Raw genomic sequence first — 14830 nt, forward strand, 5'->3', positions numbered from 1 at the left:
GATGCAAAAAAAAAAAAAAAAGATTTTGAGTTCCAAATTTTTTTCTCCTTCCCTCCCTTTCTCCTCTCTCCCCAAGACAGAAAGCAATCTGATATAGGTATATATATATATATATATATATATATATATATATATATATATATATTCACACACACACACATACACAATCACATTAAACATATTTCTGCATTAGCCATGTTGTGAAAGAAGACAGTCATTATTTTCAAGAAGCTCACAATCCAGTGTGGGGAGGGGTACACAACACACAAAAGGAGGCAGAAAGGTAAAGTGGGCAGGGAGACAGCTGGGGCCACCCTGTACAGGGGCATCTTGTTCCATGGAGTTGAGACCAGGCAGAGTAGTAAATGCAAAGTGGGCCAACAATATAAAGGCAGCAGTGATTAAGTATACTTTAAGAAATTACAAACGTGATTACTGCATATATGGATTGTGGTTCTGACTTCTTGTAAAAAGTTGTCAGTTTTTCTATACTTTCCCCATTAGAGTCTTCCACCTGGGAGGGTAGCTAGTCTCTTTTGCGTGGATTCACTTCCTCCCCTTTCTCCTTTCTGGGTGCCTCTGCATTGTTATGTGCCTACTGCTTTCGGCAGGTAAGTCCTTTATGGTTCTGTGTACATTTTAACTTGGTCGAACTTGAATTTTTTTCAAACAGCTTCTTGGTGTCTGGAAGGAACTGACTTTTAAACATCTCAAGCATAATTATACCATCGTAATAAATGTCAAAATGCTTTTCTTTTTTGCAGAAAACACAAGTGAAAAAGTTAGTATCCACCTTGCTGGAAGGGAATTATGGTGATTCATATCAGAGTAACCAGCATGAGCGCCTGATTTTTGCAAAATTTAAATTTTGCAAAATAGCTTTAACTTAGTATAGTGATAGATGCTTTAAATAAGTTTGCTTTGCATTGGATATGGTGTGGTGACTGCTTCATTGGGTTATACAATGGGATTTTCTCTTTGTACAAAATTTGGGATTTGCTGTGTGCATCATTTTCAAAAGTAATAGTAATACTATAGTTTGGGAAGGCCTTTGAGAAAAAAAGAGTAATAAATAGGAGAGAAGCCATAAACATAGGGCATTAAATGTTAGTAATCTCTAAAAATGGAATTGCTTTTTAACCAGTAGCCTAAAGTGAAGTTATAGAAAGCCAGGCCTCTCTTCAGTTCACAGATGAGCTCTCAACAACAGTGATGTCACTTTTAGCTAACCCTTTGAAAGTAGGGAAATGGAGCTTTGCAGCTGTGTGTACAAAGAATGCCTGTCTCTGAAATTGCTTCAGAGATCTGTTTGTCACATTTTCAAAAGCAAAAGAAATGCTCTCTCTTTTCTCATAGTGTCAGTTGACTAGAGGGTCCTGTTCATAGTCTATCATAGGATCAAACCGTTAGAGGCTGGGCAGGTCTTTGGGAGTCACCTAGCCCAATCCCCTCATTTATAGATAAAGAACCAGGGACCTAGAGAGGTTAAGTAACTTACCTGAAGTCACGGAGGTAGTAGGTCCTATACCTTTCCAGGCTAAATCCTAATTGTCTCACTGGGGACTCAGGTGCATTTCTGAAAGTGTGCCCAAAGGAGAGACTCAATGTTATTCATATTGCATGCATTCAGGATAAAGGGTTTTTCCCCCCAAAATTACCAAATTGCAGGAACTGAGAGCAAAGCCAAAGCTTTGTTCTCAAAGTCTTTCTGCGGTAGGCAAGGTTTGAAAATTTTAGCTCTTGTGTATTAGAGTCTACCTACCTACGGGGAACATTGGTACCTGTGACTTAAATTCCAAATACTGTGGAGAACTGAATTTTGACCCTGAAAATATATTAAAATGTCCCTTATTGTACCACTCTGTGTGTAGTACCAAAGGTAGCTGCCTATCTTTCCCTACCCCCAGTATTTTATCTCTGAATAGAAGAGAATTTCTGATGGAGAACAGGAGTAGATTGGTAGATTTGCTGAGTGGGAAGAAATTAGACCGTGCAATTAGACTTCAGGGTCAGCTCCTTCTGGATGTGTTCCATCTGGTCAGTGTCCTTCCTAAAATGGAGTGTCACATTCAAGGTATGGTGGCCGAAATTAACAAGAAATAACCCTGAGTAATAATAGTTTCCTAGTGTTATGACATTAAACCTAACAAGGCCAATTTAAGTTCAATAGAAGAAAACACTTCCTGACAACATAGTTGTCCAAGAGTGTAAGATAGTGGTTCCTCCAAAAAAAAAAAAAAAGATAGTGGTTGCTCAATACATGAGATCTTCCAGTAAAGACTGTAACCACCTGTGATAGATGGTATAGCAGGGATTCCATACAGGTTGGAATATAGACTAGGCTAAGCCAGGAAAGGTAGAATAGGACAGCAATTATGAAGGAGCTAGAATAACACAGTAATAGGAATTTTGGCAGAAAGATATCACTGAAGGTTTTGAGCAGAAGAGAGACATAAGAATGGTTAATAGAGACATTCAGTATAGTGAATTAATCCTTATTCACAGAACTTACAGAGTATTTGAGTGTGTTTACCGCACTTGTAAATTGCTCATTTCTTGGAGTTTAACTGTAAACAATGGGAAGACTGTTAATATCATACATCTTTTTCTTTTCTTTTTCTTTTTGTTTTTTGAGGTCAAATTTGAATTCAGGTCCTCCTGAATCCAGGGCCAGTGCTTTATCCACTGTGCCACCTAGCTGCCCCCATGCATCTTTTTACATTAAGAAAAACAGATCAATCAATCAATCAATCAATCAGTCAGTAAGCATTTATTAAGTGCCTACTGTATTCCAGGCACTGAGCTCAGCCCTGATTTGGGGGGGGGGGGCGTAACAAAGAAAGGCAAAAATGCAGGACTTCACAGTCTAATGGGGGAGATGAGGTGTGGACAATTGTGTACAAACAAGTGATGTACAAGAAAAGCTACTGGGAAATGCTTCTTGCAAACCTTGAAATGAGATTTGAAGGAAGCTGAGTCATAGATGAGGAGAAAGAGTATCATAGGCATGAGGGACAGCCAATAAAATTGCTCAGAGTTGGAGATGAAGTGTCATGTTCAAGGAACAGCAAGGAGGTAAAAATCCCAGGATTTCAGGGGATGTGGAGGAAAGACTGGAAGGGTAGAAAGGAGTCAAGTTTTAGAAGCAAAACTGAGTAAATGATTTGATCCTGGCGGTAATAGAAGCCACTGGAATTTATCAAATTGGTGATATGATCAGACCTATGTTTTAGGAAGATTAATTTGAAATTTGACAGCAGGGTGGAAGGTGGAATTATTCTACACCCCACCCCAAGCCAAATCAGCAATTCTAATTATTTCTCCAAAAATCCTCCTAATTTTCTTTTTTTATTAAAAAATAATCTATCCAATTATCATGACCTCAACTTGAAAACATATGAAGAATTCAGGGTATGTTGATGAATTTAGAAGTGATTAAAGAACCATTCTCCTGGCTCCCTGCTGACCTTACATGCAATTCTAGCCAATGGCAAAGGGATTCTGCCAGCTTTCAACAGCGTATTTTTGTTGCGACAAGAAGATAGAAAATCATCTTGTCCGAAGCACTTAAAGTAATTGTCATTGTTGGGTTGCATCTTTTGTCATTTGTCCCCAAAATGCTAATATGTGTGTTTGTGATTATTTGGAAGCATGTTGTGCATGAAACTTTTTTAGTAAGATTAGGTGTTTGTAATGTCAAAGATTAATTACTTCCTCCTTTTAAATTCACATTTGTTTACTTTCCATGATCCTGGAAATGTCCTTGTCTTCTCTTCCCTTTCACATTTGTTTGTGTTTGTGTATTATCCCTTCTTCAGTAACCCCAGCACCGTGTAAGTACTTGACTAATGGTGAAGTTCGTCTTTGCATCACAAACTTTTACCATAGGTGTTCATCTTGCTTCCAATTCACGAAAAAAAAATGATTAAATGGTGACTTTTGGTCATAAGATTGTGAAAGTATTGAATAGTTTTTAGTTCTAGAGTTTATAAGAAAACAAATTAGTTTGTTTGTAAAACCAGTATTTCTGCTATGAAAAAAAACTGAATAAGCAAAAGACATGCACGTAGTGACAGCAGTGTTGCGGACAATCTTCTTAAGCAGTTAGACTTTGAGCTTCCAAGAGCCCAGACTGTGGTTTAAAAATAATTGTCCTCGAATGAACATGTCGGTTTTGAAAACGTGTACTTTGAAACTAATTGTTCTTTCTTCGTGGTAAGGTATCTGTGTTCCTCAGCAGCCTCCCATCCCATTTTAGAGATATTTTTGTTTGTCATTATGTGGATTTTTATGCTATTGGTAAAAGGCATTTTGAAATGTAAGCCAGATCAATCATCATGTTCCTCACTCCCGGCCCATTCTAGATTTTTTCTGAATATCAGTTATCACCAGTCTTCTTCAATTTATGAATTCATGAAGTAGTCTTTTCATTGATTCATAGAATCTTAACTCCTAACAGGGAAATCACAGAATTTTAGAATTAGAAGAAGGGAAACAAGCATTTATTAAGCACCTACTATTTTCCAGGCAATGTGCAATGTTTTTTACAAATATTATGTCAATTGATCCTTATAAATACCCTGAGAGGTAGGTGCTATTATTTCCCCCATTTTTTTTTATTTCCCCCATTTTACAGTTAAGGAAATTGAAGCAAACAGAATCTAGGTGACTTGTCTAGGGTCACACAGCAGTTAAGTGTATGAGGCTGGATCTGAATTGAAGTCTTCCTGACTCTCAGGAAGGGACGTCAGGGACCATGTTTTCCAATCTATATATGCAAAAATATCCCTACTACTTGATGATACCTGAGGTGTCATCAGGTCTTTGCTTTCAGACCTCCAGAGAAGGGATGTCCATAACCCTCTGAAGCAGTGAGTTCTTTATGCAGTTCTTATTGTTGGGAATTTTTTTTTTCTGACATCCATCTTGAATTTGTCTCTTAGCCATTTCTACCTATTACTCCTGCTTCAGCCCTGCAGGGGGTCAAACAGATTAAGTCTTATCTCCTTCTCATGTGAGAGCTCTTCAGGTATTTGAAGACAGTTATCATGTATCCCCCAAGATTTATTTTACCAGGGACAGATAACCACACTTTTTTCTACTTACCTAAGCACTCAGGGCCCTTCTCCTTCCTCTTTACCCTTTTCTTAAAGTTTGCCATCCTATCAATAAATATTCTTCCTAAATTGTTGCTTCCAGAACAGAGCACACTGCTTTTTTTTTTTTTTTAAGTGAGGCAATTGGGGTTAAGTGACTTGTCCAGGATCACACAGCTAATAAGTGTTAAGTGTCTGAGGTCGGATTTGAACTCAGGTACTCCTGACTCCAGGGCCAGTGCTCTATCCACTTCGCCACCTAGCTGCCCCAAGCACACTGCTTTTAATGTGATTGGCCAGGGTAGAAAGGATGATAATTTTATTATATATTTAAAAGGAATAGCAAGTTGTACATTTGCAGCTTTCTGGGCAATCATCTTTTTTATTATACTGAGTCATGGAAATTCTTATTTTATTCCACAAATTTAAAAAAATTAAAGTTAATTCTCTCTCTCTCTAAATTTATAGATATATCGATATATATATATATCTAGATAGATAGATATCAGGACTATTCTAGTTATTGCTAGAAACTGCCCTTCTTAATAAAGCCCCAAATCGCATTAATTCTTTGGACTGCTAATTTATAGTGAACTCAGCCCTCCAGGACCCCTCAATTTTTTTTTTGACACACTGATGTCTAATCACTTCTCCCCAACCTTGCACTTGTGAAGTTGATTTTTTAAACCCAAGTGTAAGGTTTTTACTTTTATCTTGATTGAATTTCATCTTATTAGAGTCAGCTGGATACTCTAGGCTGTCCATCTTTCTGAATCCCAACAACTGGTTCTGTGATATGGTTTTTATCTCCCTCAGCTGTGCATTCCCTATAAATGTTATCTTACGCTACCTGTGCCTTTATACAAGTTATTAATAAAGGCCTGAAACAGCCTAAGGCCAAGGGCAGATCCCTGAGATGCTCTGCAGAAGGATTCTTGGAAAGTAGACCTTGAAACACTCCTTGAGCCAGCCATTTGTTTTTTTCAAGTTCTGTCTGTTATCATCTAGTTCACATCTTTACATATTCCATTCATAATAACATGAGATATTTTATCAAAAGCTTCATGAAGTTTAGACAAAATATATTCTTAGAAATTCTTCCTCCCCTCCTCCATCTCTCCTCCACTTCTTTCCCTTATCTCTAGTCACCTTCTCCCCCATCTTTCTCTTTTTCCCACCTTCCCTTCCCCCCTTGTAGTTCTTTCTCCTTTTTGCCTTCTTTCCTTCCTTTCCTTCACATCTATTATCTTAAGCTTTCATTTATTTCTGGTATTAGTTACAATTTTATTAGTATTGAATGATGGCAATGACACTTTATGAATTACTGACCCACAGTAAGAAAGAATTTCCTTTTATTTGGTGGTGTTAGTTGATTATATATATCTCTCAATTGATAGTTACATGTGAGATACATCTACACAGAAGGAAAAAATACCAATAAATTGAACTCAATAATTATTTGGGGGGGCAGCTAGGTGGCGCTATAAATAGAGCACCAGCCCTAGAGTTAGGAGGACCTGAGTTCAAATCCAACCTCAGACACTTGACACTAGCTGTGTGACCCTGGGCAAGTCACTTAACCCCAGTTGCCTCACCAAAAAAAAAAAAAAAAATTAGGGGCTATTAAAATACTAGCTAGTACCAAAGGCGTGTGTGAAGTGCTTTACTAGCAAGGTAGTATGCCCCCCAAGAGTTAGGTGCCCACTTTTGTTTTGCAGCACTTTCGTTGGTACAGTGTCTCTCTTATGTCCTTATCCTGTCCACCTTCTCCCGGACCCTATGTTCTGTGTTCTTTCTTCTCTATAGTGACCATATACTCACAGTAGGGGAAATACAAATATTCCCCAGCCACTCCAACATTTCTCCAGAGTTTAAGTGATTTGCCAAGGTAGTCAATGTCAGAAGTGAGACTTGAACCCAGGTCTTCTGACCACAAAAGCCGAATACCTTTTTTTGTATAGTAATGAAAAATGAATGGAAGAGGCAGCATGTCTTACAGGTTCAATGGTTAGTCTCATATGTAGGCTATATGAACCTGAGCAAGTAACATTTCTCAGTTCCTGCAAGTAATTCTCGTAAGATTTTAAATTACAGACCAGTTAGCTGGCTTGTGTTGGTAAAGGGAGTTTCCTTATTGGGAATTCTTTACAACAGCTGTTCCCAAAATGTGGTCCTCAGACCTCTGTGGCATTGGTGTCAAAATCAAATAGAAATGGATCCCATATTGACTTAGAAAACCACAAATTAACAATTTTCATGTTGTATTGTATTTTTATTTATTTTTTAAGAATCTCCAATAACATTTTAATCTGGTTTGTTCTCCTTCCACCCAATCCCTATGCATGCTGCCCATCCTGGGAATTTGACACCTCTGCCCTAGAGGATGCCCCAGACTTTTTCAGGGGGTCCATGAGGTCAAAATTATTGTCATAATACTAAGAAATGATTTGCCTATTAAAATACTCCTTCCTTTTCCAATTACATATCTATGAGGCCAAATCATCTACATATGTTTCAACCAAAACAATAAATGCAGAATGCAGAAAAGGTATGAGAATCCCTTAGAACTGTCTTCTAAGCAAGATGTTAAAAGAATTGGAAAAACATGTGAAACAAGACCACTTTTTTTTCCACCAAGGTTTTTGGAAAAAAAAAATTTTTTTTCATAAAATGTTATGTTGACATGTAAGAGATTTGTTATTGTTATTTTAAATGAACAAATAAACACATAAAATTTTTATCAGTTTCCGTTTCTAATATGGTAAATATTGACAGATATAATGCTTTTTGGGGTCGTCAATTATTATACATGTGAAGAAGGCCTTAGACTAAAAATTTGAGAACCACTGACTTATATCAGTGAAATCCCAGGTCTGATCCCCCAAAATGAACAGGGCTAAACCATGATCTACTATTGTAGGAGTCAATTAATACAAGATTATTTTGCCCCATCAAATATTTACCAGTTATTATAAATGGATCATACATATGTCTAAATATATAGGTTGTTTTATTTAGATTTCATTTTTATTCTATTTCTTGCATGTTTTCTTACTGTCTTTTCTCTTTTTTTCTTCATGTTGGAAATCTCTCTTCTGTTGCTTTACTATGTCAATTAAAAGGACAACTCCACCTAAACGGTAACTGTTTAGACTCTGTATAGGTATTTTAAGCTATCAAACCCTTATACATTCTTAATATTTTATATTCTAGACCTAATTTTTTTTTTCTCTGTTTTCCCCCTACTGGAACAGACCACCAAGGAAGCATATTGTGGAACGTAATACAGAGTTTTACCACATACCTACTCATAGTGATGCAAGTAAAAAGCGATTGATCGAGGATACGGAAGACTGGCATCCAAGGACAGGAACCACACAGTCCCGTTCTTTCCGAATCCTGGCTCAGATCACTGGCACTGAACACTGTAAGTTGCCATTTGGTTAAAAGAAGTCTAAGTCATAGCACACCCTCCCCTGGAAAGAAATATTGTTCCAGAAAGCCAGGTGGTGCAGTTAATAGAATGTTGAACTTGAATACAATTCCAAGCATCTTCTATTTACTAGATTTGTGACCCTGGGCAAGTCATTTAACTCTGTGCCAGAGTTTCTTCATCTATAGAAAAAGGATGCTTTGCAAACCTTAAAGTACTTTTTAAGTGTGAGTTATTGCAAAAGAGAGTGATATGTGGTGAGGCAAAAAAAAAAATTAGAAATATTTCCTGGAACAATTTACTTTGAAATTATTTTTAGCACTTGATCTATTTGAATTATAATGGCAATAAATGGTGACATTTGGAAACATTTACTTGTAGTCAGTTGTGCTGTACAGAATTCAAAATGGCTTTGCCAAACTTAAATGCTTACTAATAAGAAGCAGAGTTTTTAATGTTTTGAAAATATTAAGAAGTAATGTGAAATATTGCTTCTTTGTATTTCAGTGAAAGAATCAGACAATGAAAATGCAAAGAAGACAAAGTAAGTTAATTTAAAATTGAATGCCTTCTTGTGGATGCTCTGAATGTTTTCTAAATTTGAAAATGTCATATGACACTTTGGTCTGTGCTATATTGCAAGTCTAAAGCTCAATTCTGGTGCATTTCATATCACGCTGAAAGTAGTCTTGAAATTGTTTTAATTAGCATGTAAATTATGAGTGTATATGCTGAGTTTCATTTTCCTTAATCCAAACTAAGGTTTGTGTCATGTGTGTTGTGCAGTTGTGGGGCTTTCTTATTTTAACAGCTAGCTGGGAATGAGACTCTTTTTGCCACTTTGTATAGTCACTTTATTTTAGGCACAGATATGAACATTGTCTACTTAGATCCCGCTTGAATCTTGAATCTAGAATGAATGTTTCATTCCTGAAGCATTTTGCTGTTCACGGTATTAGCATGGATCATGGAAACTAGAAGAACAACACTGTGGGAAGTTGTCATTGTTTGGTGCATGCTCTCTGCATGCTTCATTTTATATGTCTGTCGAACTAAAAGATCAGAATCCTTTCTATTTCTTATGATCTTCCTATCACCTTTTTTTTTCTACAGGGAAAAGATACCCCTTCACATCTTTAGTCCCAAATACACAAAGTTACGTGACTGGCACCATGAAGTTTCAGCACGTGCCCTTAATGTACAGTGATTTACCAGAGTTGTTTCCCACCAAAAACAAAACAAAACAAAACACAAAACTTCAATGTACTTTCACTTTTTCTGTTTTTTTCTCAAATGCTTTGCAAAATCTGTATTTAATTTGCTATATTAAGATCAACTCTATCTTTTTCTACACTTTTCTAACAGCTTCCTACTGATGTATAAGAGTGAGAGGAACATGGTTTGTGCTTAATCAGTAATTAACAAATGTTCAATATAAACTGGAAGGGCTTAGTGTAGCTCCATGCATTTGTATTTCCACCATCTTTATTATTACTGTTAATGACCATGTCCTACCAAGAAGGGTTCCTTTTGTTGTTGAACTTGATTATCTATAGGTTGTTAAAAAGCAGAGGATGATGAGCATTCTTGGCTATTTTGAAGAAGAAAAAAAAACCAAACATGACTTGTGGTGCAACTTCCTTTAAAAATTCAGGAGAGGGGTGGCTAGGTGGCGCAGTGGATAAAGCACCAGCCCTGGATTCAGGAGGACCTGAGTTCAAATCCGGCTTCAGACACTTGACACTTACTAGCTGTGTGACCCTGGGCAAGTCACTTAACCCCAATTGCCCCGCCCAAAAAAAAATCAGGAGAAACTCAGAAAGAATATTCAGGATGAATAATAAAATGAGCAGAAATGGATGGGAGAGGTAGGAAAGGAGACTTCCCTAGAGGGGAAGTGGTAGCTGGTTGATACATTTTCCAAAAAGTCAGCATTGGAGGTTTGTTGATGGAATGGGATGACCCCTAGAGGTGGCCAAGAAAAAGGGACTGGATGGATTGCTGCTTAAAGAAGATAGCCCAGGATGCTGTTGTACTTAGCCTTCATTTCATCAGTTGCCATGAGAAAATACAGCAGGGTGTTGTTGTTTTTAATTTCTTCAGATAAAAATTCAATTTTCTACCAAAAGGAATTTTTTTAAACTTGGTGTGTCTATAGCACAGACCATCTCTAGCTTTTCAACAGGTTTCCAAATCTCTAAACTAAAAGTAGAATATGGAAAAGATTATATATGTGTGTTTGTGTGTCTCTGTGTGTGTGTGTATATATACATATATTTGCACACATAAAATGAATATATTATATACTATTCTATTACTAGGCATCATATATTAAATTACCATATCATAAATTTGAAGAAGAGATTTGAACATAGTAGAAACATCAAATGATATCTTTGAGATGATATTTATTACTCATGATTGGCTATTTGTAGGAAGCAATTTTCAGAGTATTTATAGATGCTCTCTAGGTTATGATACTGCTAATTTTCTTGTAATATAATGTATTATAATAGATTTAAATTCAGTAACATATGCTTTTGAAGTTTGAAAAGTGTTAAAAAATAAAGTTGCTTTTAACTTAGAGTTCTGGTTCCATTTCTTTGAGGACTTTTACTGATTCCTTTGAATTTGTCCGTCTTGGTATGATTTTTTTTAGGTAAAATAGACATGAGACACAAATATCTAATAAAAAAATCTCAGAGCTATCTGCTTTTTTAAATTAAGAGAATGGTATAAATAAAGTAAAAACAGCCAATTTGCCCTCTATCCTAATTCAATTTTCCATACTTTAAAAAAAATTCCGTTGCTGTTATTTTTAGGTAATTTTAGTCAAAGGGTAGTCTTCTAATCCTGCTTTCTTTGCTTTGCATCATTTAATAAGCTTTTCCATTTTTCTTTGTAGTCTTCATATATGTCATTTTTGTTGTGCAAAGGTATTCTATTATTTTAACATACTCTAATTTATTCAGCCATTCCCCAGTCACTGGGCATGTTAACTTGTTATTGTTCTTTTTTATTTTTTTTTTAATTTATTTTTTAATTAATTTTTTTGGCCAGGCAATGGGGGTTAAGTGACTTGCCCGGGGTCACACAGCTAGTAAGTGTTAAGTCTCCGAGGCTGGATTTGAACTCAGGTCTTCCTGAATCCAGGGCCAGTGCTCTATCCACTAAGCCATCTGGCTGCCCCCAACTTGTTATTGTTCTTAATACTAAAACAAATAATGCAATGGTGACTTTTCTTTATGGAGAGATCTTATTTCCTCCAAATAACATCTCTAGTATGTTGTGCCTGTCCCAGTGATGCTTCCAGCTCCACTACTTACTTCCTGTGTGACCCTGGAGAATTCACTTAACGCTCTGATCCTCAGTTTCTTCATCTGTAAAATGAAAGGGTTGGCCTAGATGCTTGCTATACAAGGTCCCTTAAATCTCTAAATCCTACAATCCTATAGGTGAGAAGATATGATTCATATTGTAATTCTTAGTTATTGCCAGGTTGTTCTCCGAAAAAGATCTCATTCCTTTTTTTCAAAAGTCGTTATGTATTTAACAGCTGACAAGTTAACAGCAGCCTCATAATTGCAAAATCTTGAACACAAAACAGATCAGCCATTGGCCTGCTACTTGTTGGTAGTCTTATGTGTTTCCTGGTATGCACTGTATGTGTGTCCCTGGCAAGACTTGACTCTGTCTTCCTGATACGTTGCCTGTTGCTGGTACTTCGATGCTGTTCCTTGTTTATTGTACCAGAGGACTTTCTTTTTTTGTGTACATGTGTGTGAGGGGGGTGGCGGGAAGGCAGTCGGGGTTAAGTGACTTGCTTAAGGTCACACAACTGGTAAATGTCAAGTGTCTGAGGCCTGATTTGAACTAAGGTCCTCCTGAATCCAGGGCCAGTGCTCTATCCACTGAGCCAACTAGCTGCCCCCTAGAAGACTATTTCTAAAGGAAGCAGAAGTTCCCTTTCTTGGTGCAATAAGCAAGGGTTTATAGAAAGTCCCCCCCACCCCATGCTTTAGTTATTTAACATCTTGTAGGTGTTATACTTACATCAAGTGCAAATCTGTGCATTTAATACTGTGTTCACAGTACTACTCTAGACACAGATTATAATAATATATAAAGACAAAATGTAAATGCCTCTACCCTCAGGTATCTTACATTTTACTGGGGGATGGAGGGGGAGGAGAATCCTCTTGTAAACAGCATATGCATGATTATATGAGGAGAGAATGAGCAGTTACAACCAGGGGCTCCAGAAAAGGCTGAATCGTTTTGCCTTTATATAAATGAAAATACCAAAAGGAAAATCTGGGTAATTTGGGGGATTGCTGAATAAAAATCATCTCAATTGAGAGGAAAACGACTCCTGCTCAATAATTCTTTGGAACTCAGCGGGGATGTGTCAAAGACTCCTTTATTTGAGAGAGAGAGAAAGAGAGAGGGAGCGAGCATGGGCACCGTGATCAATGTGCAGCAGGCAGGTGCAAAGGATAGGGGCTAACTGGCCCCGTTTTAATCCCTAATGCAAAATAGACCCTCCCCTTGCTCATCACTGGCCGATTACTTAAGGGTTACAATCTACATGCAGAAGCTAACTAACCAGAATGCAGTATTCTTAACCTTAATTTCCATGATTATTCTTTGAGTTCTTCGGTAATGGGGAGGGGGACACAGGGACATTGCTTCAATCCTCCCTGGAGAGGACCTAGTTGAGATCAGCTCAGGACCACATGACCTGTCTGCCAGAGGGAAGGAGAACTGAGACCTTTGTCCTCAGACGGGTCCGGAGGAGTGTAATTTGAATGGTGGTGGTTATATTCTACTGGGAGGAGACCACTACCCATTTCCTCACATCAATATACATAATACAGGAAATCCCTGCTTTTCATCTCAATGTTTTCCTAGGAACTGCATCATAAATCACTTTGTGTTAAATAATTTTTCAGATAAGAAAGGCATTAGAATATTCTGTTTCTATTTCTGATTGAGGTATCACCAATAGTCATAAAGCCAGTGATACAATAAAAAGGGGGGATCTAATCAGTGATTTCCAAGGTGTAGAAAACTGCCAGTGTAGAAACTGCTTCTATCAGTGTCAAGAACTTATCTGTATTTATTAGTCTTAGAGTTGGAACGTTGTCAGTGTAGGTGAAAGGTTTAGTAAGTTGGCCATGGTCACACAGCTGATATGTGACTTCAACACAGGAGTCTTGGCTTCAAGGCCAGCTCACCATGCAGAACGTTACCGGTATAATAATTTAACATAGGAAACTCAAGCTCCAAGTCTTTTTTTTTTTTTTTTTTTGCAGGGCAATTGGGGTTAAGTGACTTGCCCAGGGTCACACAGCTAGTAAGTGTCAAGTGTCTGAGGCCGGATTTGAACACAGGTACTCCTGAATCCAGGGCCGGTGCTCTATCCACTGCGCCATCTAGCTTCCCCTAAGCTCCAAGTCTTAACATTTTTTTTTTTTAATGGAAGAAACTTTGCAATTACAAAGACAAATCCTTTCGTTTTGCAGGTAAAGTCGAAATTCCTTAACTTTTTTTTTTGGTCTTAGTTTTAAGAATTCATGAAGGGGTTGATCCCTGAACTTTTCATTCTATTTTGGCTTTGGATTTTGTAGAGCAAATATCTCTTGAATCAGGTCTTCTTGGTCATCTTTTCTTTTATCCTATTTACCACTAAAATTTTTTTTGAAGAAAGTACATCACATAAAGGTGAAGCATAAGTATGGGTCTATAACATAGGAAGGTTGATGAAGATAGGAAATGGCCAATTTCATGCGGATTTTAGTCCAACGGTCTTTTTCACAATAGCCAGAGGTGACATTTCCTTCCATCTTCTTGCCTTTCCTAATTTAGCAAAACCACTGTTTCAGAAATTATGGCATGAGTGAGTCAAAGCATTAAATAAAGTATAAATGTTAGGCGTCATTAACTGTGAACTATCATGGAAGGGCTGCCATATAAAGAAATGACCCGATGTACCTTTCACCACATAAAAACATATACCAAATAATTTTTGCGTATTTGTTTTTAAAATATTATTATATGGGGGCAGCTAGGTGGCACAGTGGATAAAGTACCGGCCCTGGATTCAGGAGGATCTGAGTTCAAATTCATCCTCAGACACTTGACACTATCTTGCTGTGTGACCCTGGGCAAGTCACTTAACCCCAATTGCCCTTCAAAAAGAAAAAAGAAGAAAATAATTTTTAAAAAAAGAATGTAGATTGGATTTACATTTTCTTTACTGCTGGAAAAACTTCAGCAGTATTTTTTGTGTCAGGTTCTG

The 14830-nt window shown here is 37.2% G+C and overlaps 1 protein-coding gene across 8 annotated transcripts in view; it reads left to right on the forward strand.

Moving 5' to 3' along the window:
* Positions 1 to 14830, forward strand: part of PDLIM5 (PDZ and LIM domain 5) — a 214671-nt gene that overhangs the window by 126434 nt on the left and 73407 nt on the right. For 2 of the 8 annotated variants that reach the window (XM_043971436.1, XM_043971438.1), the window contains exons 6-8: positions 8219 to 8236; positions 8351 to 8523; positions 9037 to 9073. In XM_043971436.1, coding sequence (XP_043827371.1) covers positions 8219 to 8236; positions 8351 to 8523; positions 9037 to 9073 — 228 coding nt within the window. Of the gene's footprint in view, positions 1 to 764; positions 782 to 3818; positions 3834 to 8218; positions 8237 to 8350; positions 8524 to 9036; positions 9074 to 9642; positions 11099 to 14830 lie in introns of those variants that run through there. The other 6 variants (XM_043971437.1, XM_043971439.1, XM_043971443.1 and 3 more) reach the window with 5 other exon arrangements.

The sequence above is a fragment of the Dromiciops gliroides genome, chromosome 6 (genome assembly GCF_019393635.1).
Source record: "Dromiciops gliroides isolate mDroGli1 chromosome 6, mDroGli1.pri, whole genome shotgun sequence".
NCBI lineage: Eukaryota > Metazoa > Chordata > Mammalia > Microbiotheria > Microbiotheriidae > Dromiciops > Dromiciops gliroides.